Source organism: Saimiri boliviensis, chromosome 14 (assembly GCF_048565385.1).
Source record: "Saimiri boliviensis isolate mSaiBol1 chromosome 14, mSaiBol1.pri, whole genome shotgun sequence".
In the NCBI taxonomy this organism is placed as follows: Eukaryota; Metazoa; Chordata; class Mammalia; order Primates; family Cebidae; genus Saimiri; species Saimiri boliviensis.
Window position 1 is genome coordinate 89,087,032 of NC_133462.1, and position 14,673 is coordinate 89,101,704.

General features: G+C 40.7%; 1 protein-coding gene and 1 long non-coding RNA gene across 4 annotated transcripts in view; one reads left to right on the plus strand and one right to left on the minus strand.

Annotated features, from left to right (window-relative positions):
• LOC141581098 (uncharacterized) overlaps positions 1-492 on the minus strand; it is a 37,212-nt gene extending 36,720 nt beyond the window's left edge. Inside the window, exon 1 of the long non-coding RNA XR_012513614.1 lies at positions 338-492. This is a non-coding gene — a long non-coding RNA (uncharacterized LOC141581098). The remainder of the gene's footprint in view (positions 1-337) is intronic.
• Positions 1-14,673, plus strand: part of WDR64 (WD repeat domain 64) — a 163,939-nt gene that overhangs the window by 145,765 nt on the left and 3,501 nt on the right. For 2 of the 3 annotated variants that reach the window (XM_074385393.1, XM_074385394.1), the window contains 2 exons: positions 10,238-10,318; positions 11,969-12,082. In XM_074385393.1, the coding sequence (XP_074241494.1) occupies positions 10,238-10,318; positions 11,969-12,082 (195 nt within the window). Of the gene's footprint in view, positions 1-2,836; positions 3,023-5,555; positions 5,662-10,237; positions 10,319-11,968; positions 12,083-14,673 lie in introns of all 3 variants that reach the window. The other variant, XM_039464187.2, reaches the window with a different exon arrangement.

Consider the following 14,673-nt stretch of genomic DNA (forward strand, 5'->3'; position numbering starts at 1 on the left):
AGGTCCTATTTGGAGGCAAAAGGTTAGAGTTACTTCCTCTGTCAGAAAGGAAATCTGCTGTTTTAATTGCAGGAAAGAATAAGAACTTTAAATCTCATTATTATGGATGTTTTTAACAACTCAGTCCCTTGGTCTCTGCTCCAGCTTAATTTTTGCTACCTACGAGCAGAAATGTTCATCTGAGTTTGTAACACACACATACACACAGGGCACAACCACATGTGCACATTCCTCTGTCGTTGTAAGGTATTCATTCCCTGCTTGTCTTGGTCTGTTCAGGCAACTGTAACAAAACAACTTACACTGGGTAATTTATAAACAACAATTTATTGCTCACCAGTCTGAAGTCTGGGATGTCCAAGGGTCTGGTGAGGGCTTGCTCTCTGCTTCATAAATGATGCCCTCTCGTTGTGTCTGTACATGGAGAAAGAGGCAAACAAGCTCCCTCAGGCCTCTTTTTAAAGTACACTAATTCCATCATGAGGGCTGAGCCCTTGTGACCTAAGCACCTCCCATTTGACATCAATACCACCACTTTGGGGGTTAAGTTTCAACATAGGAATTTGGCAGGGGGACAAAAACATTCACACCATTGCAGTGCTCACACCAGTTACCCTTGGCATGGAGAAATTAATTTTATGATTTCTTACAGTGAAAATCTCCCTAGATACTCAGTTGAAAGCACCTAGATCTATTAATAACCACCTCAGAACACAAATTCTCCATCACTAAGCCATGTCCCTTTGCTAATATTTGCTGCCACTCTCTAAACAGTTAGGCAGTTTCAACATTCTCAATGTTGTTTGTCAAAAAGATTAGATTTTTAAATGGGAAACAAACATAATTGAAGCTGCACTCTGGGATACAGGACGGGTGATCAGTCTGAAGACAAAAGTTCAGGAAGGCAAAGTGGGGCTCAAGGTAGTGAAGGATCTATATCTGAGGCCCAGGAAATGAAGCTGAGAAGCCGCATTGGTTATTTGGGAGAGCTCCACACACAGCAAGAAACCCTGAAACAAGGAGACTAGAGTCACTTCAGTCCTGCCTGAAACAGAGTCAGTTTAGAGTTGTTCTGAAGTTAGTCCCTCACCCTTCTAACTTATACTATTAAACAGCTGGAAAAGGCTCTGGCAGGCCACGACATTTTTATAGTGCTGGAGAATTAATATGTGGAAGGGATAGAAGATGCTCATGTTAATTCCCCAGGACACTGTCGAGTGTGGGAAGTCTCAAACAGATACCACCGTTTCTGGTGGGAAGCTATTTGGATTTTGCAGAATCTATTCTTAGTTTGTTTAGCTTGATTACCCTCCTCCTTTTAGGTCATGCTGCAGGGTGTATGATGATGATTTCCATCATTTGCTACTCTGAGGTTTAAATCAAGAAATAAAAGGAAGATCTTCCAAAAACTATTTCATGTTCCCACATGGCTTAGGACACACACTCCTAAAAATACTCTGTATTACTTTAAACCACGTGGGCTATTTAGAGGGACCTCTTTGAGTGAATTCATAGTAAAACAATGCGCTTGGATAACAAATCACTTCTTTTGCCATCCTACTTCAGAACTCAGTTGTAAAAATTAGCATCGTATTTGCACAATAGTAGCAACTGTAGATGGAGTTTGAGAATTTGATAATAGTAAAATCATCATGAGATCTCTCTGCCCTTAAGTTTGGTTGGTGCTGATTTGAAAAGCAGCCTGCTGAGATACAGCCCATTCTAAGGCCTAATTCAATGAATACGCTGTTAGTCAACAAGCGTTCTGATTAGCTTGAATGGACAGTGTTATTTTTCCAAAAGAAAATAGAAAGGAAATGTGGTATGCATACCCCAAGGAATACTAAGCAGCCATGAAAAAAGAACGAGATCATATCGTCTTTTGCAGGGATATGGATGGAGCTAGAGGCCATTATCCTTAGCAAACAAATGCAGTTTTATTTTCCCGAAATAACACTGCCCATTTGTTTTCTGGCTTTGACAAAGGGGTGTCATAGTACAGATTCAAATTAATATTTCCCAAAAGTTTGCAGACTATAGTCTACCTGATAAAAATGTTGGCTAGACACAGTGGCTCACTGCTATAATCCCAGCACTTTGGGAGGTCGAGGTGGGCGGATCACATAAGGTCAGGAGTTTGAGGCCAGCTCGGCCAACATGGTGAAACCCCATCTCTACTAAAAATACAAGAATTAGCCAGGTATGGTGGCAGATGCTTGTAATCCCAGCTACTAGGGATGCTGAGGCGGGAGAATCACTTGAACCCAGGAGGTGGAGGTTATAGTAAGCCAAGATCATGCCATTGCACTCCAGCCTGGGTGAAGAGAGCAAAACTCCCTCTCAAAAACAAAACAAAATAAAACAATAGTTTACATTATGATTAGCTCCACAATATTTAATAGAGAGGGTCTTGAACTCAAGTAAAAATTCCTTAATGGTGGCTGGGTATGGTGGGTCATAGCTGTAATCCCAGCACTTTGAGAGGCCAAGGTGAGTGGATCATGAGGTCAGGAGTTCAAGACCAGCCTGGCCAAAATGGTGAAACCCCATCTCTACTAAAAATACAAAAATTAGCTGAGTGCGGTGGCCTGCCTGTAGTCCCAGCTACTTGGGAGGATGAGGCAGGAGAATTGCTTGAACCCACAAGGCAGAGGTTGCAGTGAGCCGAGATCACACCACTACACTCCAGCCTGGGTGACAGAGTGAGACTCCATCTCAGAAAAAAAAAAAAATTCCTTAATGGACCAGTGCAAATTTACATAAATGATCTAATGAACAGAATAACTTCCACTGAATTTTCCAGTTACCTTTTTCTCCCTTCCTTTGCCTTCCTCAGGCTTTGGCATGCCCTCAATGGACATTATTGTGGATATTTTGGACAGCGAAGGGTCTTTGAATTATCACAGGCAAATGATTTCATTTTGCCTTGTGATGTTACTGAATATCCCATAGAAATAAAAGAAGAAAGCAAGTTCACAGAGAAGCAAAAATATGAATATCCTCTGATATTTGACCGGGAAAAGTAAGACCATTAGCTCTTCTTTAGATAAGCATATGGGAATTAAACTGTTGAGATGCTGTGGCACTGTCTTTGAGATGGAGAGTTCAAAGGCAAGAGGCCCAGAACTTTTCAATAATTTTGCAATCCAGTGGGAGGGAGATATATGTAAAGAAAGCTATAATTCATAGTACTTCTGGGAACATCTGATTCTTAATAACAGAAGGGCAAATAGGATTTAACCAAAGAAGATCAAAGGTGCAATAACTTAGTGGGGGAGATTTGAGCATGTTTAAAGGCATAGGGGAGGAAGGATAGAGTGCAGAATGTTAGTGAGAAGCTATTTTCCACTTTTGCAATATTCAATCCTGGTTTTAGATGTGGTTAGGCCTTTGTCATAACAGGTAGAAGAGATCAGTAGTCATCTGAGCTTTCAATATCAGCAGAGCTCAACCCCAGATGATGAATGTCAAAATGTCTAGCCCTCAGGGGACCAGACCTTCCCTGATTGGTTACATCTCACAGTCCGGCAAGGGAGCCGAGCAAGGTGAGTCCAAATGGGAAGAACCAGAGAGGGATGTCAAAGCTAACGTCCTTTAGGGAAATCCCAAGTGCACTCAAGGCTGGAAAGACCCAATGTCATTATCTAATCCAAAAGATAGTAGAAGGGCTTTAAATAGGAACTGAAGCTAAGAATCAGAAGCCACACAGGATTTGGATCAAAGCAGGAACAACCTGAAAGCGATCAGAAGGGTTCCAGGTGACCCCATTAGGGTTCAAGGCCTACTCTGGCTGGCCAGCAAGGAGCCCTGGAGAAGAGACTGGCTAAGATGGAAGAGGTGGTGCAGTGAGCCAAGCTTCATGATGCAGTCAAGTTTACCAAGCAAAGTCGCTCAGTTTTACCTTGGGCGGTTGCTTAGCCTTGAACATTCATATATTCTTCTACTTAAGACAGGATTCCAATTCGTCCATATGTGCCTTCTTCTATACACTAGGAGTTCCTTGAGGACTAGCACCTTGTTTTATACATCTTTATATAAAACAGTTCATAGCTCAGTGCTCACCACACACAGTCATTCCAAAGATATTTATAGAACTAACAAAGAATGACTTTATTTAATGGAGGATATCACAAACAGAGGGAGCAGATGTGAATGGTAGATACAAAAGCACAAAAGGGCATGGTATATATGGGACAGCTTTAACATAGGACATGTGCTCATGTTATGTCATTATTGCTAAATAATTATGGCTTATTTGTAGCAAAATGGCCTTCTGTAGAATGACTTCATCTCAGGACATAGTATATCTTGTCTTTTGAAAATGTTAAACAGAAATACCATTCAACCCAGCAATCTCATTACTGGGTATACACCCAAAGAAATATAAATGTTTCTGCCATAAAGACACAATGCAGGTGTATGTTCATTGCAGCATGATTCACAATAGCAAAGACATGGAATCAACCTAGGTATGCATCAGTGGTAGATTGGATAAAGAAAGTGTGGTACACACACACCATGGAATACTATACAGCCATAAAAAAGAATGAGATCATGTCCTTTGCAGGAACACGAATGGAGCTGGAGGCTATTATCCTTAGCAAACTAACTCAGGAACAGAAAACCAAATACTGCATGTTCTCACTTATAAGTGGGAGCTAAATGATAAGAATACATGGACACATCAAGGGGAACAACAGATACTGGGACCTACTGGAGAGTGGAGGGTAGGAGGAGGGAGAGGATCAGGAAAAATACCTAATAGGTTAATACTTTGGTGATGAAATAATCTGTATAACAAACCCCCATGACACAAGTTTACCAAAATAACAAACCTGCACATGTACCCCTCAACTTAAGTAGAAGTTAAAAAAAATAGTTAAGACTTTCTAAATAAATGTATAGTTAAGTTTTGACCATAGGGGAAGCTTCCTTGAATCACACAGAAGTCAAGCATTGGTCTTGTAAAAGAGGTTTCCTAGTTCCTAAAATACAGTTTCCCCTCGAAAGGCTATTAGTGAATTTTAGTACATGAAATGGCCCGGTGCGGAGGCTCAGGCCTATAATCCCAGCACTTTAGGAGGCTGAGGCAGGCAGATCACTTGAGGTCAGGAGTTCGAGACCAGCCTGGCCAACATGGCAAAACCCCGTCTTTACTAAAAGTATAAAAATTAGCCAGGCGTGGTGATGTGCGCCAGTCGTCCCAGCTACCTGGAAGGCTGAGGCACAAGAATCGCTCGAACCCAGGAGGCGGAGGTTGCAATGAGCCGAGATTGTGCCACTGCACTCCAGCATGGGCAACAGAGTGAGATCTTGTCACAAAAAATATAAAACCAATAAATTGAATGTTCTGGCTGAGTAGGATTTGCTGTGGTTTCTATAGAGGAATATTTGGAAAGCCAAGTGGAATAGGAGTTGGGTGCCTAGATACTGTCACTGGGACTGGTGTCATAGGAATTACGAAATTTGAGCCCCAGAGAAATAATGGATCTTTGTTTAGTTGGCAGAGAATAAAAGGTACGGATGTGGACTTATTCTTGTATCTTTATATGTAGATGGAGAAAAATGAGCTCAATGTCTTTACTTTTCAAACGTACACCTCCCAAGGCCTTTGAAGTGGAACGGGATTTCAAGTTTTTCAAGTCTCTTTCTTCTCCCAAGGTAGCTTTAAAACAAATGGCGACAACATTAAAACCTTTGCTTTTGTTTTTCTGAATTCAAATAATGTCCAGTAATATAACGTATTAATTTTTTATTGATGATATTACTAATTACCATAAACTTGGTGTTTTAAACAATACAAATTAATTATCTTACAATTTTGGAAGCCAGAAGTTCTACATGGGTGTCTACACTGAGGTGTCACCCGAGCTGAGTTTCTTTCTGGAGGCTGTAAGAGAAAATCCCCTATTACTTATCTTGTGACTCCCTTCCTTCATCTTCAAAGCCAGAAATGGGATGGGCAAAGTGGCTCGCACCGATAATCTCACAACTTTGGAAGACCGAGGTGGGCAGATCTCCTGATAAGAGGAGTTCGCGACCAGCCTGATCAACATAAGGAAACTCCATTTCTGCTAACAATGAAAAAAATTAGCCAAGCATGGTGACAAGGGCCTGTAGTCCCAGCTATTTGGGAGGCTGAGGTATGAGAATTGCTTGAACCAGGAGGCAGTGGTTGCAGTGAGCTGAGATCGCACCAATACACTCCAGCCTTAGCAACAGAGCAAGACTCCCTCTCAAAAAAAAAAAATGTGTCCTCTTTCTAACCTTGTGGTCACATGTCCCTCTGACCCAGTGGGAAGAAGTCACTGCTTTTAAATATTTATGTGAGACAGGTGCAGTGGACTGCAAACCCAGCATATTGGGAGGTCAGGGTAGAAAGATCCCTTGAGTCCAGGAGTTCAACAGCAGTCTAGGCAACATAGTGAGACTATATTTCTATTTAAAAAAATGTTTTAAAAGTAGCTGGGTGGGTGGGCATGATGGCTTATACCTGTAATCCCAGCACTTTGGGAGGCCACGGTGGGTGGATCACGAGGTCAGGAGTTTGAGACCAGCCTGACCAACATGGTGAAACCCCATCTCTAATGAAAATACAAAAATCAGCTGGACATGGTGGCATGCTCCTGTAATCCCCTTTACTTAGGAGGCTGAGGCAAGAGAATTGCTTGAACCTGGGAGGTGGAAGTTGCTGTGAGCAGAGATCGCACTACTACACTCCAGCCTGGGTGACTGGAGTCTGTCTCAAAAAAAAAAAAAAGTAGCTGGGCATGGTGGCAGTGCACCTGTGGTCCTGGCTAGTTGGGAGGCTGAGGTGGGAGGATCCCCTGAGCCCAGGAATTTGAAATTACAGGGAGCTATGATCCCACCACTGCACTCTAGCTTGGGCAAAAAGACTGTCTGAAAAAAGAGAAAAAAAAATGAAAGTGATTGGCTTTCATTTTAGATAATACAGCAGAATCTTCTTGTCTCAAGGCTCTTAACATTAATCATATCAGTATATCCACAAGCTGGGAAATAGGAGAAAACGACGTGACGTCTTTGGTAGCTGCTCCTCTACCTTTCACAGACACATTGTTCTTCAGTGGAGAATTAAGAAAGGAGAGTGTACTGCTGTTGACTCTATTTCTATTTTTAACAGTTCTGGAGAATGGATATAAAATGATTCTTTAGGCTAAGGCCCAGCATTAGTAAATTTAAATTGATTTCCTCAAGGTTTTCCACAAAATAAACCAAACGAACTTTTCTAAATGTTTCTCCCAGTGCTAACCTACGGTCACCCCACTCCCTGCAAATCAGACTACTTACTGTTTCCCAACAATTTAGTACCCCTGGGATGTCCTTGCCACATGTATAACCTCTTTTGTTGTTGTTGAGAAAGAGTTTCGTGCTTGTTGCCCAGGCTGGAGTGCTATGGTGTGATCTTGGCCGACCGCAACCTCCGCCTACCAGGTTCAAGCAATTCTCCTGCCTTAGCCTCCTGGGCAGCTGGGATTACAGGCATGGGGCACCATGCCCAGCTAATTTTGTATTTTTGGTAGGGGCAGGATTTCTCCATGTTGACCAGGCTGGTCTCGAACTCTCAACCTCAGGTAATCTGCCCACCTCAGCCTCCCAAAGTGCTGGGATTACAGGCTTGAGCCACCGTTCCTAGCCCATATCTATAACCTCTTCCATCTGTCCAAGTTCACCCTACCTTTGTAACACATACAAAGGTAGGTGATAAGTATACAAAATATGGAAAGAACTCCTAAAATCAGTGAGGAAAAAAGAGACAATCTAATGACAAAGTGGTTTAAAATAAGGGGGCCGAGCAAGATGGCAGAATAGGACTCCACAGAAGGCATTCCTCCACGGAAACCAGACTGACAAGTATCAAAAAGTCTGAAAATATCACGGGTTGGTGTTTTGTGGCACAGTCGGAACACTAATCTGCTGGTGGTAGTAGTGTAGATTGGTAGAAACACTGTGAAAAGCAATGTGGCATTATCTAGCGAAGAGGAAAATAGGCCAATCGTATTAAATGTATACCTCAGGGAAACTTGAACATCTGCTTAGAAGACAGGTATGAGAATGCTCAGAGAAGGGCAGTTTGCAATAGCAGACCCCTGAAAGCAGCCTCCGTGCTCATCAACAGGATAATGGGCAAATAAATTATGGCATATTCATAAACTGGAATACTACAAACCTGTGAAAATAAATGAACGAGAGTAACACTCACCCACGTGAATGAAAATTTGAAACAATTATTGAATAAGAACAATTTTGCCTAAGTATATACATAACAATTTCATTTATGTAACAGCCAAAACAGGCAAAACGAAACAAAATGTTGTTTGGGCACAAAGTGTGTCTAAGGTAAAATTATATAAACAAAAGCAAGAAAATTAAAAACGCAAAATTCTGGATTGCCATTTGTGTTTGAGGGTAGATGAGCAGGAGTGGGTGAGGGAGAACGTCACACACTGAGAAGCTCAAAGTTGGAGGTGTTGTTCCAATTTATAAAACAGGGCAGCAGATCCACAAATGTCCCCTGAACATTCAGTATGTCATTTTTTTTTTAATGTAATTGAGATGGAATCTTGCTCTGTCGCCCAGGCTGGAGTGCACTGGTGTGATCTCAGCTTACTCCAACCTCCGCTCCGTGGTCCAAGCAATTCTCCTGTCTCAGCCTACCAAGTAGCTGGGATTACAGGTGCATGCCACCATGCCCAGCTAATTTTTGTAATTTTTTAATACAGACAGTGTTTCACCATGTTGGCCAGGATGGTCCTGAACTCCTGACCTTGTGGTGATCTGCCTGCCTCGGCCTCCCAAAGTGCTGAGATTACAGGCATGAGCCATTGCAGCCGGCCTGTCATTATTCTTTAACGGTATCTACCTCATATCTAATAAATATTTAATCTTTAATTCTTTTCAAATGAGACAATTTTCAAAAACCTTACCTTTCTGTCCAAATGGAGCTCAGGTGTCCTCTTTTCTCTGAAGACAGAGTGATAAGGAGGGCAGGCACAGGGTGTGGCGTCTAACAGACTTAGTTTTAATTTTAGGTAAGTTCTTTCTTTCTTTCCTCATCTGAAAATCCTTCATAGGGTTTTTGTGAGAATTAAATGAGAAAATACATACCAGGTACATTTTAGTTCCTCAAGAAATATTAGTTCCACTTTCACCAAAGGCCCACGTCTCCCTGCTTCGTGGCCCATAACATGTTCTAGTAGCATGTTCTACATTAAAATAGAATGATTTGGCCAGGTGCGATGGCTCACGCCTGTAATCTCAGCACTTTAGGAGGCCAAGGCAGGTGGATGACCTGAGGTCAGGAGTTTGAGACCAGCCTGACCAACAAGATGAAACCTTATCTCTACTAAAAATACAAAAATTAGCTGGGCATGGTGGAGGGTGCCTGTAATCCCAACTACTTGGGAGGCTGAGGCAGAAGAATTGCTTGAACTCAGGAGGCAGAGGTTGCAGTGAGCTGAGATCGTGCCATTGCACTCCAGCCTGGGTGACCATAGTGAAACTCTGTCTAAAAAAAAAAAAAAAAAGAATTATTTTTATACTTACCTTTACTTTCCATCCCTACTGCTAAGTCATAAGCTCTTTATGAGCAAAGATATATGCATAGCCTCTAACAGATACTCAATTTTGTTGAATAGGACTAAAATAGTACAAACTAGAAATAAAGATTGGTGTTCAATTTTAACATTCTCTTTCAAGTTAGATACAAGAAATCATTTTTGAAGTAACTTAACTGAAACATTAAGTAAATTCAGAGAAATCTTTAGGATGGGTTTTAAAGCCTTTGAAATGAAATAATTGAATGTCCCACGTATTTCAAGGTTTACTCTCCTTTTACCTCTCTTTCTGTTGGTAAAACAACAAAGGTTGAACACTAAAGTTAAATTAAAATGCCTTTCCCTCTGATTTTCACCAGCAATCTTGTTTCGCCCATTCCTTTTTGTTCTCAATTATGAAATATTTATGTATTCACTTCTTCTGTTAATTTCTTTTTTGATGTATTGTTGGCATGGATGATGATACAGTGTACTAAATCTTACAGTTGAGTAGCACCTTACCATACACAGGATTTCATTTGCTTCTCATAACTAGGTAACAGGGAAAGTTCTTGCCTAAGAGCACACATCTAATAAGTGATAGAGTCGGGACTTGAACCCAGGTATTTTACCAGTGATAGAATGTGCCCCTTTTATTAAACATTCGTTCCTTTGTTTTGCAGATTCGAAGATATCCCTTGGAAGGTTTCATGACTGAAAACAGAGAGGCAGGGATTGTTTTTGGCTCTCTGCCTATATACAGGGTGAGTTGGAGTTTCTAGGAGTAGAGTGGTAACAGAACACTAGGGAATCTGCCACGTCATTTCTGACCCTAGGCTACCAAGCAAGGTTGGAGAAAAATCACACAATCAAGTTGACCGTTGCCTCCAAAAATGTATTATGTGCAGTCCCAGAAAAGTCTTGGGCTATGTGTGTCAATGACTGGATTCCTGTCTCTGTCAAACCACATGGTGGTTATTTTGAACTTTACTCTGGTAGCTCATCAACTACAGGGTAAAATCCAAATGCCTTAGCTTGGCTTACAAAGCCTCCAGGATCCACCCTCTTTTTTCACCACCTTCTCTCCGTACTCTGCCTGTGTTCCAACCACATGAAATTACTTTCCATGCCTTAAGCAACACTGGTCTCTCCATCACCTCTGTAACTGTGCCTGCTCTGCCCCACTGCCCAGGATGCGTTCATTTCTTGTTTCTCTCCAAACCCCTACTCATCCTTCAAGTCTCCATCCCAGGTGTCTCATAATATGTTCTAGTAGCATGTTCTACATTAAAATAGAATGATTTGACCAGGTGCGATGGCTCACGCCTGTAATCTCAGCACTTTAGGAGGCTAAGGCAGGTGGATGACCTGAGGTCAGGAGTTTGAGACCAGCCTGGCCAACAAGATGAAACCTCATCTCTACTAAAAATACAAAAATTAGCTGGGCATGGTGGAGGGTGCCTGTAATCCCACCTATTTGGGAGGCTGAGGCAGGAAAATTGCTTGAACTCAGGAGGCAGAGGTTGCAGTGAGCTGAGATCGTGCCATTGCACTCCAGCCTGGGTGACCATAGTGAAACTCTGTCTTACTATTTCTTGGGTTAATTAATTAACCCAAGAAATAAGAAACGAAAACTCTGTCTTACTATTTCTTGGGTTAATTAGTTAACCCAAGAAATAATAAACCAAAGAGCAAATATTTCAACTTAACTTGTATCTTAAATGTTATCTTTCCTAAGAACATTTTGTAACAGGTAGCAAACACTTAAGCTAACAGATGACACTAAGGGGTGAACTATCAAGATTTAATAGTGAATTTCTAAAAAGCAGACTGAATGCAATGTCTCACACCTGTAACGCCAGAACTTTAGGAGGCAGAGGCAGGGAAACTGCTTGGGCCCAGAAATTCTAGACCAGCCCAGGCAGTATAATGGGAACCTGTCTCTATTTTAAAAACAAAAAATAAAGCTTGGCACGGTGGCTCATGCCTGTAATCCCAGCATTTCAGGAGGATCGAAAGGTCAGGAGTTCAAGACCAGCCTGGCCAACATAGTGAAACCCCGTCTCTACTGAAAATACAAAAAAATTAGCTGGGCTTGGTGGCAGGTGCCTGTACTCCCAGCTACTTGGGAAGCTGAAGCAGGAGAGCACTTGAACCCAGGAGGCAGACCGTTGCAGTGAGCTGAGATTGTGCCACTGCATTCCAGCCTGGGTGATACAGCAAGACTCTGTCTCAAAAATACATAAATAAATAAAAAATAATAAAATAAAGATTTAATACTGAACAACTAGGAAGAAGAGGTAGGGTGTATTTTGAAGTAGCTGGGCCTTCTCACTCTTCATCCCCACTCCTGAATTCATGTTACAGAAGTTATCACTTTGAGTGTATCTAACTGACTTATTTATGGCTTCCAGATATCAAGCCCCACTAGTCTGAGATTTCTTCCACTGATTGGTATAGAAGCCCAAAAGGACTCTTCAGATCGCATTACGGGAAAGAAGAAGGGAGGTCATGTTCAACATGAAAAAGTAAGTGAGTACTAATTTCACAGTTAACTCCAAGTTCAGTGTATCCTATTTCTGTTTTTTTTTTTAATTATGTCTCTGTTTTCAGAAACATTCTGAGCCTAAAATCATTTCAGTTCATACTCTTTATGAATATTCCAGATGTATGTGTTTTAGCTCAGTGAGATGAAAACCATAAATTTGCTGGGCAGAGAGAGAAAAAAATCAAATAAGACCCATAAGCTCCAACACAAAAATCAAACAAACAAACAAAAACCCATAAGCCTGAGCTAATGAAACTTATCTAGAGCTTTATAACTGAAATTCGCTGAGTTGTTCTAGAAACTATTTGGCACATCACAGAGGAGGGCTGTGTAACAATCCTTGTGTCTTAATTTAGTTGTACCCACAGAGTAAAGCCATGACATCAATCAGTTTCTGTCTTAGCTGCAAGAATTTTCTAATTATTAATAAAAATAAGTGGCTAGATGTGGTGGCTCACCCCTAGAATCCCAGCATTTTGGGAGGCCAAGGTGGGCAGATCATCTGAGGTTGGGAGTTCGAGATCAACCTGACAAACATGGAGAAACCCCGTCTCTACTAAAAATACAAAAAATTAGCTAGGCGTGGTGGCACATGCCTGTAATCCCAGCTATCCAGGAGGCTGAGGCAGGAGAATCACTTGAACCTGGGAGGCGGAGGTTGCGATGAGCCAAGATCCTGCCATTGCACTCCAGTCTGGTTAAGAAGAACAAAACTCCATCTCAAAAATAAATAAAATAAATAAAAAATGAACATGCAGTGCTTTATAGTTTGCAGTGTTTTTATAAATGATTCTTTTGATTTTCACAATAAATACAAAGAAAATGTTAGACTCTCTTAGAGCTGGGGAAAAAAATGGAGCCTAAAGTAAGGTCAAGTGCCTTGCCAAAGAGCACATACAAATTAAGTGATAAGCTGAGATCTACTCTGACTCCAAATTTCATGCTCACTCAGTGAAACCATGATAGCCTACACAAGCATCACTATATAACCTATCATCCTTTGACTAGTTCTAGAAGCCCTCATGGGCCTAACTTAGCTATGGCCATTTATCCAGTCATTAAAATAGATCAAACATTAGGAGGAAGATACAGCACATGGCAATTTCTTCTAAGTCTCCTTTCTATGAAGTAGATCAAAATTCAAAAGAAGCTGGCTTTTGTTAATTGTGCCTAGTTCAGTACTAGGTAACAAATGCCGTAACAACAGTGACAATATTTAAAGCTGCTTTGTTTAATTAATATTGAAAACTTCATAATATTGTTAGCTTGTGCACTTAATGAGAATAAGGATAATTTCTGTTAATCATCAATTCTGACAATTATTTGAGTAAGAATTTTTGGTATTAGAAGAGTTTTCTGTTAAAAAAAAATCCTGGCCGGGCGCGGTGGCTCAAGCCTGTAATCCCAGCACTTTGGGAGGCTGAGGCGGGTGGATCACGAGGTCAAGAGATCGAGACCATCCTGGTCAACATGGTGAAACCCCGTCTCTACTAAAGATTAAAAAAAAATTAGCTGGGCATGGTGGCACGTGCCTGTAATCCCAGGTACTCAGGAGACTCAGGCAGGAGAATTGCTTGAACCCAGGAGGCGGAGGTTGTGGTGAGCTGAGATCGCGCCATAGCACTCCAGCCTGGGTAACAAGAGCGAAACTCCATCTCAAAAAAAAAAAAAAAAAAAAAAATCCTTTACTTTTAATTGTTTTATATAACTGATGAAACACAGTTGTATAAATAATCCAAAATCTTGTCTAGAGATCTGGGAATGAAAAAAATATTCAAAACTAAAAGGTAATAAAGAAAGTATTTGTACTTTTTTCCTGCATGACTCTGAATATATGCATTAGGTTTTATAATTCATACATTTTATGCCTTCTATTTGCATTCTTGTCTAAATTTTATCTCCTCTGGTATTAAATATACTTTACATTCTTTAAGTAAATACTAAGTGACAGAAAGAAGAGGACCAAATATGCCTTAGGTACTGGAAGGAAGACAATACGGAATTAAAAATTATTCACAGTTAATCTACATAAAGACTAATCTACACTCCAATAACCAGAATTTGACTCTACTATACTTAATTTTATTAGATATCATAAAGAATGATAAATTATTTATCCAAACACAGACATTTTTAACACACCTGATGTTCTGATAGATGCTTCATTTTCTCTTAATCACTGTGATAGGTGGTTGATCTCACCAAAAAGACAAAAGGAATAGATGTCTTCATTTGTTTATAGAAAATGGATGCCTGAATTTGCTTAAATTGAAAAATCATGACGTAAAACTCTCCTTGGTTTACTAAAGGAAATAGTTTAAGTGTGGTCAGGAGGTCAAAATTGGTTTCCAATATAAAATTAAGATCTTTTTAGAAAATCAGGCACTTAGTAAGATGACAAAATCTGGAAACTGGGTTAGATGAAAGCACCACTATGTTGACTGTCTACAATTTTAGAACTCCAAACAGCCTAAATGGAAACATAGTGGATGAAATAAAATCAGTAATTAAGACACCAAATGCCTGTTTTCATAAAAGCACTTCCAAAATGGCGGGCATAAAATGACCTCA